A 16,229-nucleotide genomic window follows, 5' to 3' on the forward strand; every position below is an offset into this window, starting at 1 on the left:
AAAGGATTTGTTGTTACATCCAGTTTATTAACACTAAACCTTGCAGCTATACCAGCTACTTACAGGCTGCAACATATACTGAGTACACTACTTCAGTGCTTACAGCTCGGTGTTGATTTCAGTTCATTTAGGTTAAAATATAATCACATTTAGAGACTAAACCAAAATACTTCAGAGATTGTGGCTGTTATCCAATGTCCATCATGGTTTCAACAACTTTCTTGTGTTTGTGTTTCCTTCCTTTCACCAGCATCTGAAAATATACCTGTATGTTTTAACATTTCTAATGTTAATCAGAGACTAAATATATAAAATTGCACTGTAATTAGAGAAGACAAGTCGATCATTATGGATACATTTTTTAATTCAAGCATTCATTTCCATTAAAAAGCTGTCTGATATACATACCAGTCAAAAGTTTGGACACACCATCTCATTCCCTTGAATGAGAAAGTGTTCAAACTTTTTACTGTTACTGTACATGATTGAAGGATCAGCTTTACTGTCTGTGCTGCAACATTCACAACAGTTCCACATTATGACTTAATACTTGTTGGTTTGTGGAGAAACTAGTTTCATGTCAATGGGAGAAATGAAAGTGTGGTGAAAATTACTTGAATTGCACAGATGACTGCTGCTGCCTCCTAGTGGATGTTTTTGTGACTTCAGTCTTGTTTTTCAAAAAGCCAGACTTTATCACCATGATTGATTTATTGAGGAAGCAAAGAGAAAAACACACTCAGCACTCTTTTAATTGCATTTTTGGTCTTTGATCATCTTAGCCAATTCACAAGCTGAGAAAGGTCACAATATCTGACTGTGTTGTTAATGTTTGAGCAGGTAGAGATGATAATTTTTTTCTTACTACTCCTTCCATGACTTGTTTATATGAGGTGTATTCAATGTTCATTGATCTAAGAACCTGTCAGTGTTATTTTATCAGCCATGAGGTGATTTCAACTCGTAATCCACAATGAAAACTCTAATCAACTCCTAAACTTATACAGTGAGTTTGCCTTGACATACACACCACTGAGAGTAGATATTAAAATACACTTTTAGAAGTTTGGTAAAGTTACAGGTACCAAGGATCATTTATGTTTGTGTTGTGTTTTCAGTGTTGTGTTTTCAGTGTTGTTTTCCAGATAACCTGATCCAACTAATAAGTGTCATCTAACAGATCTCCTCCACTTTTCTATCCACAGTGAGTAATTAATACTGTCTGTGACTGGAACTAACTGTGTTTTACTTGTTAATGAGATTATAGTGACCATAGTTAATGCACACAGTAGTTATAGTTTGATCTCTACTTTTTAAACTATAATCCACTATAATATTTGTATCTGCTTGTTTTTTCTACATCCCTGGTTGTGGTTGCATTGATGCACTATTTGTCTGAGATCAGCTCGAAACACAGCACGAGAAGTGCAATTTAGCTCATTTGATTTCTTATAAACGTAAAATGAGCATGGTTACACTGAATTCTGTTTGATATTTTTGTAATTCTCTTTTTAGTGTGAATGTTTTTGTAACATTGGTGTTAACTTTATTCTGCTTCATTTATTGAGGAAAAATACTTTTTATTACTCATCTAACTTCAGTTTCTGCTAAGTCTTGGTTTATCTCAGCCAACCTGAAGAAGGTCTCTATATGACCATGTCATTAATGTTTGAACCAGTACAGGTACTGATAGATCATATATCTTCTTTCATTTGTGTGTTGCGTTTTCAGTGTTGTTTTCCTGATAACATGCTCCACATGTATCTAGCTGCACGTGTGTTTGATAAAAGAACATTTGGTAATGACTAACCAGGGTAAAACACTATTTAGGGCTGGGATTAACACAGAAACTACAACGTTTAACTGCACAGACTGACAGTCACAGAATGGAGACGACAATGTTTATTCCACTGCTGCTGCTGATCTGCTCTTTCTCCACGACTCAGCTTCAAGCGGAGCCTGACAATGAATTTATCCCACATGGAAAGCAGTCTGAATCCCAGGGAGGGGAACCAGCAAATGCCTCTCATCACCCACTGACCTGTCCACAAGACATTCATGCTGTGCTGAGAGAGATGAGCGGCTTGTTGGCTGAACAGAGGGTGGAGATCAGGCACTTACAGAGAGATAATGAAGGTACAATAGTATGTCAGGGAGTGACAGACAAGACAGAAATATTGTTTGCACAGAATATGTCTTATATCATTTTTTCCCCCTTTTTTAGCACAGGCAGCTAAGCTAAGAGAACTGGAGACACAAAAGACTGAGGTAGATAACTTGAAGCAACAGCTACAAGGTGTGTAAATCATCATGACTGATCATTTCTGCTTAAAATTATTCAGAAATACTTTAAATTACTGATAACTACTGAAGCTGAAGGCACAACTACAAGGTATAAAGATATTAAGTCATCATGGCACTGGAAATATACTGTATATTGAACAATGACAAATAATTCTATGTCAAGATTACAAATAGAAACAATAAGGTCACTGAAAGACAGTTTCCTAAATGTATTTACAAGGTATTTGGATGATGCATATAACTCGATTCTTCTGGACTGTATTAAGTAGTTAATTTGAACAATGTCCTGGTTTTCAATAGATATATCAAACCTTGATGAAAACAGTGATGATGAAATACTTTTAAATGTCAAATATTGTTTTCATAATGGTTTATTTCACATTGCCACTTTTTTTGGATGTATTTAATTTCAGCACATGCAGCAGAACTGAGAGAACTGGAGACGCAGAAGACTGAGGTGGACAAGCTGAAGCAAAAGCAAGAAGGTATTGTGTGGAAATCTTGATGACATGACCGATAATTTATTGGCACTGGAAATATACACTCTATATTCTGTCCACCCCATTAACACATATGGGTGGGGAGGGAATTTAAGGAGCACCTTTCAATATAAAGTACTCCATTACACCACCACCCACCACAACCTCAATAATGAACATAGATAAGTAGAATTATCACCTTTCTGACAATGTCAACAAAATCTGAAAAATGTATAAACTTCATGAAAGTAGAATTTATGGCAGAGCTGTTGTATTGGTTTGTATTAGATTGCACAGGTGTACCTAATAAAGTGGCCAGTGAGTGTATATTGAACAAGATTCAAGTCAAGATTACAAATGAGAAACAATAAGGTCACTGAAAGAAAGTTTTTCTAAATGTATTTACAAGGGATTTTAATGACATGTAACTTAATTTTTCTGGACAGTATTTTATTTAAAAAATATCCAGATTTCAGTGGATGAATCAAACCTTAATGAAAACAATGATGATGAAATACTTTTAACTGTCAAAGATTGTTTTCATAATGGTTTATTTCACATTCCCGCTTTTTTTTTTTTTTTGGATTAATTTAATTTCAGCACATACAGCTGAACTGATCACCATTCAAGCCAGAACAAATGTCACAGAAAACCAGGTGGAGACTCTAAAGAGAGATGGAAAAGGTAAGACTCTAAACTAATTTAATATGCAGAGTTTTGTTGTAATCGTATTTAGATCATGTCAAACCCTTCCTGGAATGGTCAGTAGTAGAATAATACACAGAATAACGATGTGTTTTTATGAGTGGATTTACAAACTGGATTTAAACTGGATTTACAGTTATTAACCATCATATTACTGTAACATCAGCCACTTTAAAAGTATGTTTCTCTCACTCTCAGCCAAACAGGTGGCTTTCTCAGCCTCTCTGTTGGCTTCAGGCGAAGCAACAGTCGGACCGTTTAACACAAACACTCCTTTGGTCTTCAGACACGTCGTCACAAACATTGGAGACGCCTACAGCCCAAACACAGGTACTTGAATTCACACATTTTAACAATCACTTTGACTTTTCATTACAACAGTCAATTCTCCATTTAGATCAAATGACAAAAAAATGTCCCACAGGGTTTTTCATTGCACCAGTCAGAGGAGCCTACCACTTCGAGTTCTACATAGGTGCACATGGACATGCTTCACATCCTTCAGGTGCTGTGTTGGTCAAGAATGGAGAGCAAATCTTTATTGCATATGAGCATCAGCCTTCCCATTATGGGAGTTCTGCCAATGGCGTCACACTGCTTCTAGAGGTCAAAGATGTTGTGTTTTTGCGTCAGTGGGCTAACTCAAGGATATTTGACAATGTAAATCACCACAGCACCTTCAGTGGTCATCTGCTTTTCACCATGTGAGAAAGAAACAGTCCTTTTTCCTCACACACACTGTAGCAGTGTACCAGTCTTTACTGATAAAAGCTGTTTTAATAAGAAAAAGGTTCATGAATTTTTCATCTGTGTCTGGATTTGCATCAAAACATACAGTGATAGATTGTGATGTGCCAGATTTTCATTTGATAAAGGACATGCAGTAATTCATGAGAAAACTGTGATACTGATCAAAAATCCCTTATTTCACAACGTTAAGAAACTAATCCTGTATTTTGATCTGGATTCACATCAGCACCAGAAACTACTTACTGTACTTCCTCTTTGCTCCATGTTACCTTTACTGTCTGATTTCTTTACACTGTGTTTTACTTTGTTCTACAGAAACGTGAATGCTCATGTACTGTTGATGTTAATGTGAAAGGAAAATTCCCTCTGTACCTTTGAAAGCGTTTAGCTGTGCATTTGTTATTTGTAAGTATCTAAATATGCAACAACAACATCAATAGTTTGTACATATTAAGGTATATTATTATTATCATCTCTTACATTTGAATAAAATAATAAACATCATTGCAGTACTGTCATGAATTATGGAGCAGGTGGACCCAAATGCAGAGACTCAGTAGGCACAAGGAACTGAAGAATATATTTATTGACTAACACAGGAACAGCAAACAGGAGTGCAGGCAGGCAACTAAACCAAACAAATGATCCAACAAGACTGAACTGAAAACCTGGACTTAAATACAAACTGAACTAATCAGACAACAAGGAACAGGTGGGAAGACACAGGGGCAGGGCAGGGCTGACGAACATGATGCAGGGCAGGTGTGCAAGGAAAAACGGGCCGGGGAGGAATGCAGGAACACAGGAGGAAAACAGAGCAAACAGAAAACAAAAACGGAGAACACACAATTAAGCTCAAGAAAGTCACAAATGCCAGCAGGCCAAATGCAAACAAAATGCACTGTGCTACTGTACAGAGATAAATGGGCTGCAAGATAAACTAAGACATGCAAACTCCTGGAGTCCAAAACATAGATCTCTTCCACAACTCAATAACCGATTCACCACTTAGAGTGAGAACTACATGAAAAGCACCAAACCTGGAAGTACAGAGAAACCAGCCCAAAACACATTCTCAGGTAGTAAAACAAAACAGCTCTGTATGCTCACATGTATACAAACTTAAATGTCAGGACAAAGGTTAACTACAATAAGCAATAATATCTCAAGGGATCCTTCAATACAATACTATCTTATCTGTCAATGTTCCACTCAGTCCAGACTTAACACCACAGGGATAAAGCTGAGGGTCTCTGGTCGACTGGTGGAGAATGGCAGCTAGAGACACAGAGTCAGACTGCAAACAGAGCCATAACAAGTACTATTTGTGGACTGTTGTGTTTCAAAATGATCATAGCTGGCAGTAAGAAATGTAAGATTGGTCAAAAGTATTTTTATGGTTGAACAATGTTTAGACCCACTAGTTAAACATAAACTGTACTTTTTATGTAGAGTGAGTAAATATAATGTAGTTTAAACTGACTGTTTTATTCATTCATGATATTATAATGACCTTATTACAGTATTTAATACACACAGAGGTTGTATTTTGATCTCTTTTATAGCTATAAATTTCCTGTAATATTTCTCTCTTTCTGTTCATTCACATTCTAATCAGTCTGATTACACACTAATTACTTGCAGACTTGTGCTCAACATATTCAAACATGTCATCAATAGCGCAATAGCACATTTTTTATACCAAACTACTTACAACTAGAAACTTGGATCCAATAGTTGCACATATTTAGATTATTTGTTATATTCATCTTTTGGATATATAGCACCACCATGTGGCCTGTTATAAAGCTCCTTTGAGACAGAGCCCAATGCTTTGAATCAAATTTGCATTCATTGATTTCCTGTGATTTGTAATTGTTGCTTGTGCAGTTGGTTTCTGCTTCTTCTATTGTTTTTAAGCTTTGCTGTATAATACAATTGGCCTGGTAGGTTGTTTTATATGTTAAGCATGTAACCATAAGAGGAGTGTCTAAGTCATGTGTTTGGTACATGCATTGATACTTCCTGAACAGACAGTCAGTGGTGCTCCACTTTGGTCCAAACTGTAATATCTCAACAACTATTTGATAATTCTCCTGTTTTTGTCTATTTGAAACAGTAACTGTACAGAATAATACTGAGTGTGCATGTTGGTGTCATAAATGTAAAGAGATGTAGTCTGTCATGGACAATCTGTTTCCACTGTAATCCAAATATCAACAAACCTTTTCTCTGGTTAGTCTCTCCCACCTTTTTAGCCATTTAACAATGACAACAGGTAATACAGAATGATTTAACACCTGCTCAGAAAGGGTGTAGTTGTATTTTACCGCCATATTGTAATTACAGTATAATGGATGCAATTAATTTTTAATAGTATATTGTAACTACGTTCAAACTTACACATACGTAGCTGGTGCAAAGCCTGCAGAAACACAAACTGTTAAATAATCACATCAACCCTTTGATTACTGTTTTTAATCAATTGTTTAGTATATAAAATGGATATGAACATAAATGTAATGTTTAATGAGGTGAAAGTGACTCTTCAAATAGCTTGCTTGGTCTGATAAACAGTCCAAAACCCACATATATTAACTTTACTGTGATATAAAACAGAGAAAAGGAGCTAATCCTCACATATGAGACGCTGGAACTAGCAAATGCTCATCATTTCAGCTTGATAAATGACTTAAATGTTTAATGAACTATCAAAATTTTTGTTGATCAGTTAATGAACTAATTGTTTCAGCACTAGCTGACCCTAAATAATGAGTTATTCGTTTGGAGGGAAACATTTGATGCTGTTCTTGGTTTATTGCTTTACTGCTGTAACTAACAAACACACAGTGGACGTCTCATTTAAAAAGCACACAGGTTTTATTGCATATCAATTTCATGTATAAATTCTTCATAGCATTGGAAAGATTACATTTGGTATACATTGCTATTCTACAGAATTAACATCAGAGTCATATCTTTTCAATGAAATTTCTCTAAAGTACATCTTCAATAATCACAAGCATCAAAAGAACTGCAATTTCAGAATTGTTCAATATTATTCTACAATCCTTTATTGTTTTTCATTATGTCTTCTCCCACAAGTCTTTTCTACGTCTTTCAGAGCCGCCTGCCCAAACATCTGTAAGGCAGTCAAAAACTTGAAGTCAAACCTACTAACCTAACCACATGTACAATAAGTGCATCTACGGATTTATTTTTTTCTTTTCTTTTTTTTCTCATTTTTTGATTTGATACACATTTCACAAATGGACATCATTATGACTGCTAAACACGTCATGCACAATATCTTTTTTTTTTTGTTTGTTTTCAATAAACATAACAGAGGCGATATACAACTCAGATTCAAACAAAACAAGCACCATCCATTTAAACCCATATTTTTCAATGATTTTTTTTCTTCAGACAAATGCACCATTGTTTTTCATTCTTTAAAATACTATACAGTTAAAAAGAAACAATATGTATATTTTTACTTTCTCCTGTAACAGTGGGGGGAAAACAGCAACCATGTTCTATTATGCTGAAACATATTTCAGCGACCATCTGCCAGAATACTTTCTGAAGTTGGCAAAATGGAATACTTCAATGCCTTCAATTCATTTGCTTTACACAGCGCGTACTTATTACAGTAGTCCATGACATGAATTACTACATATAGTCAACCTCAAAACTTAGCAACCCAAGTCTTTACATTTTATAACCACGAGTTGGAAAACAATGAGTTTACCATGAATGAAATCTCATTCAGTAGAATTATAAAAAGAGACTTCTGTCTTTAGAAAAATGAGATGTCCAAGCATCACACTCCCACCTGCTGTCGTGAAGAAAAATTACAGTGCTTCTGTTTCAGGTTTTTCTTATCTCTCCATGCCGAGCTCAAGGTACTGCTCATCTACTGAAAGTGAAAGAAGTCTGAAAATGTGTTTTAAGTTCTGGAGACCTAAGCCTGATCAATTTATGGCTTGGACCCATAATATGGTTTAAGTGCTAGTTTGAAAATACAGCATCAGGCCTAGTTCTGAAAGTCCCAGTAGCAGGGAGGACCAAGGCAACAATGATCAACAATGCTCATCCCCCCTGCCTTCTGCAGCTATCTACAGTTATCTACAGTAAATGACTCATACCCTCCACGGCACAGCTACCTTGTAGACCATATGGAATGAGTTTTCAGTATGATCTCAAAAGAAAAACAGGGAATATAAAGGTAAACTCATGATCAAGAGCTTCTCTTTTCCCCATCCAGAATCAACTAGACATTTTTTGTGTTAACATGTGTTAGAAGGACCGACCAGCAGAATTATGATGTCCATTTTAATACTATTTGTGGTTTACTTTATTTACTCTATTTTTTTGGTTTCATGAGTCCTTGCCTTCCTTCTTGCTTGGCCAGCGATTCTGTCGCTCCAACGCAGCAAAGACCAGATGTTCATGCAGATGTGACTGTGTGTTTTAGACTTTTGGACCATCTAATTCTTAAAAGAATATTAATTGTTTACACTAAATGGATCAAATGAAAACCAGAGGGAAAGGGGAGCTTGAGGTGGTAGAAACTAGTCAGATTCAATAGTGTGACAACATAATGCCCTTTTCTGACATTCATAGTGACAGTTGTCCAAATCTGCCCTCCACCCCATAATACTTGAACAAGACACATTCAGCATACTGGGTAAAACTGTTGAACTGAAGCAAGAAAAAAACTAAACACTGCAGGACGTTACAATGCCAAATAGGATCTAAAAGTAACTACAGCTATCTTTCACTATAAATAAAAACAATTAATTTCATGGGTTCTTTCCATTTTGGCACACTGACGCATCAGAACCGGAGATTCACAATCTCCCTCACGTTCTGACAGGCGTTCATTCCTTCAGCAACAAGAAAAGAGGGATAAAATGACTTTTCTTCATTTTCGCTCCTCCAGTCATGACAAAACAACCAAAAATAAATACATACACACACTTCTGAAATCAAATATATAAGAGCATAATAAGAGAAAAAAAATTATGACAGCAAATGCAAGCCCCTTGGAAATGAAATGATTGTCAGAGAACATAACATTTTCTATGGGTTATTTGGCACATACCACTCTTGCTATGAACATCTAGGTTATTTTGTACATCATATGACAATATCATACAATTTTGGTCCTTCTCTAAAATAATTATATTAATAATTTAGCACTGCGGTGCCTACAAAGAAACAATACTGTGGTATCTAAGAGGAAAGAAAGTAAATAAAATTAACAAATGATGTGAAATGAATAAGCAGAGAAAGACTTTCCTCATTTTTTTGAGTGTCATTTAAATTCATTTTCAGCATGATCACATTGGGTAACCAATTACAATGGCTAATGTCCCAGATAGCTCATTAAAATCACCAGTCACTGTGCACATTTGAACATTGAACATCATTCTCCGTGTAATCATTCAAAAAAATCGGCTTAAACAGTCTACTGGAACTGTCATTTCCTCAAGTAACATTTAGTGTGGTGCTATTGTTGATTCTGCAGTTAGAACTGAAACAAGATCAGTAAATGTGTCGCCCATGATTGGTGGGGGGAACCTGGAGACAATAGTGCACGCGCCCACTATGTTCCTGGTGTTGCTCTGGGTGAAACAGCACCACCTTGTGGACATACAGTGCTAATGCAGTGCTGATGCTGCAGTGCTTTTAGCAGGCGGTGTACACAGACTTTAGTGACATACTAGTCATTAATTGTCTTTATGAGAGCCTTACGTAGGGTCTCTGTGGTGCTGGAGTGAGCCTTGTGGACTTGGGGAGGATCAGAGTAATGCAAAGTTTAAATGCTGTTGAGAAGCATTCATCACGTCCTTCACATCAACAGGAGCTTAGCAGTGCTTTCTCTTTGACAGAGTTTTGTGAGACCCCTCACCTAGGGACAATCTCTCCCTCCTCTCTCTCTCTCTCTCACACACACACACACACACGCACGCACACACACACACACACGCACGCACGCACACGCACACACACACACACACACACACACACACACACACACACTCACATTCTTTCACTCATGAATGTATGTGACACTGAATTCTCTGCTCCTCACGTCTTCTCACTACTCATGTCCACTTGTGTCTCTTGTTTCTATCCATTTGTGAAACTAATGTTCCTCCTACTCTTCCTCCCACTTCCTCTCTTTCTCTCTCTCTTCTAGATGTGGTTGAGCGGGTGAAAGCTGCTCGTCTCAGACGGTCCACCTCCCATGCTCAGCCAAGCGTCCAGAGAGTTCTGGGAGGGCGCGTGCAAAGGGTTGTTCTCTGAGAGAGACAGCATCATTGCATAAGCCTGCGGGAGAAGACAGGTGACTTTTAACAAGAAGAAAGTGCATGGTTCGATATTTTTAAACATTTGTTTTCTATTACATTCTATAGATAAATATTAAGATTGTGTGATGACAAGTGTTTCTTGCTCCACTGAACTTCTTGTAACAATGTTGCCATGTTCCCAGATCTCAGCAATGAATCTGCTAAGTGCAACATTATAATATAATACATAAGAATTATCCTTTAAAACTATACCTTGATATGATGTTTCATTAGGCTGTTTTAAGAGTAAAGATCACAGAAAAGGTAAGAGCAGTTTACAGGTAAAATGTTAGTCGTTAAGTGAGAGGAAAAGAAGTGAGGGAGTTGTTTCACGCATTGCTGAGTGGATTAAAAGTCTTTTATTTTATTTATCTGGAAACATGAAAGAATCCATCTCATCCCTTATCTCTGTCTCCAAAGGACACATTGTGGCCCTCCTCCTGTCTTATCAGAACATGTCTTTTCTGTCCTTCCCTCTCTTAGCGGACATCCAAAAGCCAGTCACATACCTGGGTTTTAGCCTGCCTGTACAATGTCTCTTTCAATGCTTCCGACTCTAGTGAAGTGTTAAATATGTCTTTAACATCAAAGGGTTGCTCGTCATTGGCTGCTTTACGTAACCCATCCAGGCTCTTGGGAAAGCTGGGCAGACCCTCAAGGTCCAAGAGAGAGCCCTCCTCCTCTATACACCTGCACCGAGGGATGGTGGGATGGCAGAGATAGGGCAGTATGGATGGGTCGGTAAGGATGAGTAAATGGATGGAAAGATAGATGTAGGAAAGGGACAGATGGAGAGTTAATGCCACGTTGGTGTGGGGTAGGGGGTTTAGGTGAAAGAAAATATGAAAAGAAGAGAAAAAAAGAGGTACGATTAATAAAGGTATAGAAAGGTAGAGGGAGTATACTGGAAGAAGAAAAAGGAGAGAAGAGTCGGAGCAGTAGCTGACCTCTTGTTAACTAAACTGAAACGAAAGATGAGAAGACTACTGATGTACGCTTGATGGATGAATTAACAGGATACATAAAGAGATACTGCTAATCTCATTCTTTATTCACATCAAGTTATGATGGTCTCACTGAACAGATGACCTCATCCCATGAAACCAGCACATGAACTTTACTCATTAATGTTCGACAGAAAAAAACTTTGACAGATTCACAAAGTAAATCATGTTAAAAATGAACAGATCTCAGTAAGAAATGTTGCACTGTACAACATTCTCAGTACAGCCAGCTGCCAGAGTCTAGTTTTAGCTAGCTCACTTTCCTGATTAATTAATGCATTTGTTATATGTGCTGATTTATATTGTGTCTCCTACGTTAATTTTTCAAATTGTCAAAAGAGACAATAGGGTCATGGCAAAAACACAAAATCTACACAGAGTCAGTGAACTTGCAGAGGAAGAACCAGGAGTGATTTTTGGAGGGAATCTATATGTTCAGACCATGTTTAACCACCTTCTCAGTGTGTAGTGTTGTTTAGGATTAGCATTAGTTGTAATAAAAGAAGGTATAAGGAGCAGTTTCTGTTAAAATATTTGTTAAATAGATACAATATGGTGTATATGTGTCCATGAGTTATCTGGTCCTCTGTGTAGTTGAGTAAAAGAGCAGCTTGTTTATGTTTATAACAGACTGAATACCTGCGAGTGTGTTCGTAGCTCATAGATAATGGAGCCGTCTCTGTCTCTTCCTCCTCCTCGTCCTCTTCATACACTCCTGTCGTGACGGGAGACGGGGACTCCGGCGCTTCATCATGAGACTTTTCTGTCAGGCTGCCTTCCTCCTCCTCCTCATCATCGCCTTCCGCTTCCTCTTCCTCCTCCTCCAATCCCTGGAGCCCTAACTTGGAGTTGGACAAACTGTGGCTGGGTGGGCGCTCCTCCTCTGCCTGGTCTGATCTGCAGATGGATCAAAGGTCAAAGCAAGGAGGAAGTGTTAGTAATGTTGGCAGCTGAAACAACTGCCTTTTTCCTCCCATGTTGGTGACATTTCAGTATAAGAAACAGGCATGTAGAGCTCACTGTTATCAAGTCTGTGGCTCTGCATGTTCCTTGTGTTAAAAATTCCCTGATGGTGTTAAAAAAGCAAATGTGATTGTCACTGTCTGAATAAAAGAGCAACTGGCTGGCTCTCTTAGCTTTGGTAAGAAGAGGGTATAAGCATAAATGAGCCTGTTGAGAGAGCCAGGAGAAAATACTATCCTTTTGCATTGTGAGTAATGTAGTACACAGGATTTTAAGAGAAAGAAGCGTATAGGGACTAAAAGAGAGGATATCTCTATTTTTACTTTTTAAAAGAGAATTCTATTCTCTATTGTGAATCCTCCTGACTTTAGGAATGTGCAGTATTAAAATCACCCCTTTCTAATGTTTACCAACAATGATGGAAAAGTGAGAAGAACTTATTTTAGCTTGCTCTGTGTGGATAGTGTTCAGTCTGGAACCAGATTGGCTGTTACCATTTTCCTGACCATCTAAAGACATGACTCATCTCGAGCAGAGAGAGAAACATAAATAATCTGTTGACAGTGCGCGCAGCCCAACTCCGGTGTCCACACAAACAACATGGGTGTTGACAGTCTGCCCTGAGCGCTTTTCAAACGGCCCACACATGATTAATTGGCCAGCTCCTCAGAAACAGAGCCAGAGATGGCCTGCACCAGACCAGAGTCCTCGACACTCTGTAATGGTGGAACATACTTTGTGTGACTGAGGGAAGACGATTGCTGATCTGCAAACAGGCTATCAGCACAGTGCCATTATGACCTGCCATCTGTACATTTTCCAGCCAGCACCCCAAGTCCCCCTCCCCCCCATCACCCCCAGACCACGATGTCATGGCTCATGATATCATTTCCTCTGGGACGGCAAATTTACCCCTTCCATTTTTTGCCACACAGTGGACATTTATCAAATCAGACAGGATTACCTCTGGGAAGGGGTGCACAGGGACAGGATTGGGTCACACACAGTGGGTGGGTAAATGCGGGTAGGGGGACTTTCGGGGGGGGTGTGGAGGGAGTTCTCCTCTTTCAATCTAGATTAAATATCACCATAATCAAATTGCCAAGCTGGTTGGCGGGGAAAAAGTCCATGCCTGCGTACAGAGAAAGAAGCGTAGCTCTGACATAGGGGGCCCTGGGTTTTGTCATTTAGTCTAAACACGTCAGTGGGGTGTTTGTGTTAGCGGGCTGGGGGTATGGGTATAGCGGGTGGATGGGGGAAGAGCTCCATCATCAGTGGATCTCCTAGATAAATGCCTCAACCTGAATCCCCCTTAGGGTCCAAACTGCCAGACACTGTTGCCCAATCCCAGACAAGGAACCAGCTCCAACTCTAGTTTTATCCAAACCAAAGAGCTCAAGCCATGGCCTGGGTCCTTGTTCCAGCCCTAATTATGACCTGGATTATGGTCCCGAGGAGACAGATACCTCTTAGTCCTTCAACACTGAAGTGCTGGAAATATTCGTGTACATCTAAACCTCCTAAAGTTTTTCAGAGCAGCATTGCTGCCTCAGCATCTATGACGTCTCCAGCTTGGAAACTGGTCAAACAAACAAAGTTTTCATGTGAAAACAAGAGCTACCAGGGACTTTTATTTTGACTTGCTATGATGCTGAAAATGGCGTTTTAAAGGGGGAGAAACTATGTTGCAAGGGCGGTTAAGAGCGATTACAGATAGTCATCCATGAATGTGTGTTTGCATTTGGCGTTTGACTTCAGTCACTCAGAGGGAGAATAAACAGTGGGCTGTCTGGTGGGAGGACAGAAAGCATAACACTTAGTCTGAATTACAGATATTAAAATGTCAGGCCAGCTTGTTGTGGATGAGACTCAGTATTGATCCCAGATGGCAGAGGGGCTAAATTGCCACTGAGTCTGCTGGCCATAATGTGTGTTGACAAGAGGAAGGGGGGATGATGGAGGAAGAGACAGACAGAAAGTGAGACTACCAGAAAGGAATTCACAATGAGAATGAAAGACAGGAAGAGGGAACAGATTCAAAGAAAGAGGGCAAACCACTGACTGAAAGAGAAAAACATTTTATCCTCCTTTTCTTTTCCGATACCTTCTTCTTGCCTGAAACTCTGAAGCTTCCCACAAACTGAGCTACTAACGCTGAAAGCATTTCAGGACTTAAAGCAGGAAGATGACCTTTTCATCCACCGGCCAGAGTGGCTGTTCGGTTTAAAAATAGACCAGCCATTTTCATTATTTTACAAAGCAAGTTGTGGTTTTTTGAGTGGGGGAAAAACACGCTCCTGCCAGAGTTACTGGTAAGCTGGGTAATTTACCAACTACAACGGCATTCAGTAGGTATAAATTGCAGTTCTCAACAAAGAGAGTTCTAATGAAATTTTAGACATGGTTGAAATGCATCAAACTGGAAAAACGTCATTAAGACAAACTCACAATGTTGAAAGGTATGATTTCTGAGCTGTATCCCAAACCCATAACACACACTATACTCTTTTTAAGTTATGTAGCATGTTCACAATGAAAAGGTGAAAAAAAAAGACAGATTATTGCATGGTGGCAAAACAACTACAGAAAGTATATCTTTAAAAAGAAACATTTCGCTTTATCCTTAAGTTTATTAGCAGTAGCTTTATATTACGTGTATACAGTATATATATATATATATATATATATATGTGTGTGTGTGTGTGTGTGTGTGTGTGTGTGTATATATGTGTGTGTTTGTGTGTGTATATATATATAAATATATAAATATATATAAATATATATATTACTATGTGGTATGGAACTGGGGCACAACTTTGATGTTGGTGATTCTTGCTAAGCAACTTCAAGCCACTAGAGCGCACTGTTCACTAAGTACTAGCATTTATGCTGTTGTGTACAGGGAGAGACAAGGAGCTACTAAACTGAAAGCACAACTGTTGTAGTCAGCTGAACACGCTTTGTGTGTGTCTTCCTCCTTTTCCATACCTGTGTTAGGACTAGAACTACTTTCGAGTTAGATTTAGGATTAGTTTTGCATAAGAATTGGAGCTTGGCACGAAGAGTAGAGGGTTAGGCTCATGGATCAAAAGTAATCACTGATAGTCTTGGCAAAAATCTTAATACAACTGTCGTCCATGCGAGTGTGTTTTCTTTTTACCTCTTATCTGTGGAGCTGGAGGCCTGGTTCATCTCACTGTTGGAAATGAAGTTGCGGATTTCTGAGAAGTACGAGTCCTCCTTCTCATCTAAAAGTGCATGATTGTCTGGCTCGGAGTTTGGCGAGGAGATGGTGGTTCCTAGGTTGGAAAGCATCCCAGACTGTTGGCTCACTGTTGAGGAAAGTGTGCAGACATACACATCCACACACATAAACACACATGGACACCAGCCACACACACACACACACACACACACACAACCATGAGCATGTTTAGTTTGATGATCATCAGACATGCATAATAGATGAGTGTAAGGAAAATGCAAAATGTTATGAAGGTTATTATACACATTATTCCCATTTTAATGTTATATTGAACATAATTTTTTGTTGTTATGTTTGCCTGAAAGTATGAAGGGGAATACCACAATCACATGATATGTCACAGTTAACTGAAAAAATATAATCATTTAACAGATTTGCTATTTCAAATCTCCGTGTTTGA

The 16,229-nt window shown here is 38.4% G+C and overlaps 2 protein-coding genes across 12 annotated transcripts in view; one reads left to right on the top strand and one right to left on the bottom strand.

The window, feature by feature from the left end:
• Positions 1-1,838: 1,838 nt before the first annotated feature.
• Positions 1,839-4,732, top strand: LOC122982678 (complement C1q-like protein 2). 3 transcript variants are annotated; one of them, XM_044352151.1, is made up of 6 exons: positions 1,839-2,136; positions 2,225-2,296; positions 2,718-2,789; positions 3,384-3,467; positions 3,687-3,818; positions 3,913-4,732. In XM_044352151.1, exons 1-6 carry the CDS (start codon positions 1,887-1,889, stop codon positions 4,194-4,196), a joined length of 894 nt encoding a protein of 297 aa, XP_044208086.1. In that variant the 5' UTR covers positions 1,839-1,886; the 3' UTR covers positions 4,197-4,732. The 3 variants fall into 3 exon arrangements, with proteins under 3 accessions (XP_044208086.1, XP_044208087.1, XP_044208088.1); XM_044352152.1 differs by having other exon boundaries at positions 2,234-2,296; XM_044352153.1 differs by lacking the exon at positions 2,225-2,296 and having other exon boundaries at positions 2,727-2,789.
• Positions 4,733-7,099: 2,367 nt separating this feature from the next.
• The window catches only part of prdm16 (PR domain containing 16), a 191,397-nt gene continuing 182,267 nt past the window's right edge, over positions 7,100-16,229 (bottom strand). For 8 of the 9 annotated variants that reach the window (XM_044351307.1, XM_044351308.1, XM_044351315.1 and 5 more), the window contains 4 exons: positions 15,725-15,896; positions 12,241-12,498; positions 11,107-11,287; positions 7,100-10,577 (listed from right to left, as the gene is read on the bottom strand). In XM_044351307.1, coding sequence (XP_044207242.1) covers positions 10,443-10,577; positions 11,107-11,287; positions 12,241-12,498; positions 15,725-15,896 — 746 coding nt within the window. In that variant the 3' untranslated portion in view covers positions 7,100-10,442. The remainder of the gene's footprint in view (positions 10,578-11,106; positions 11,288-12,240; positions 12,499-15,724; positions 15,897-16,229) is intronic. The other variant, XM_044351313.1, reaches the window with a different exon arrangement.

This window comes from Thunnus albacares, chromosome 5 (genome assembly GCF_914725855.1).
Source record: "Thunnus albacares chromosome 5, fThuAlb1.1, whole genome shotgun sequence".
Lineage (NCBI taxonomy): Eukaryota > Metazoa > Chordata > Actinopteri > Scombriformes > Scombridae > Thunnus > Thunnus albacares.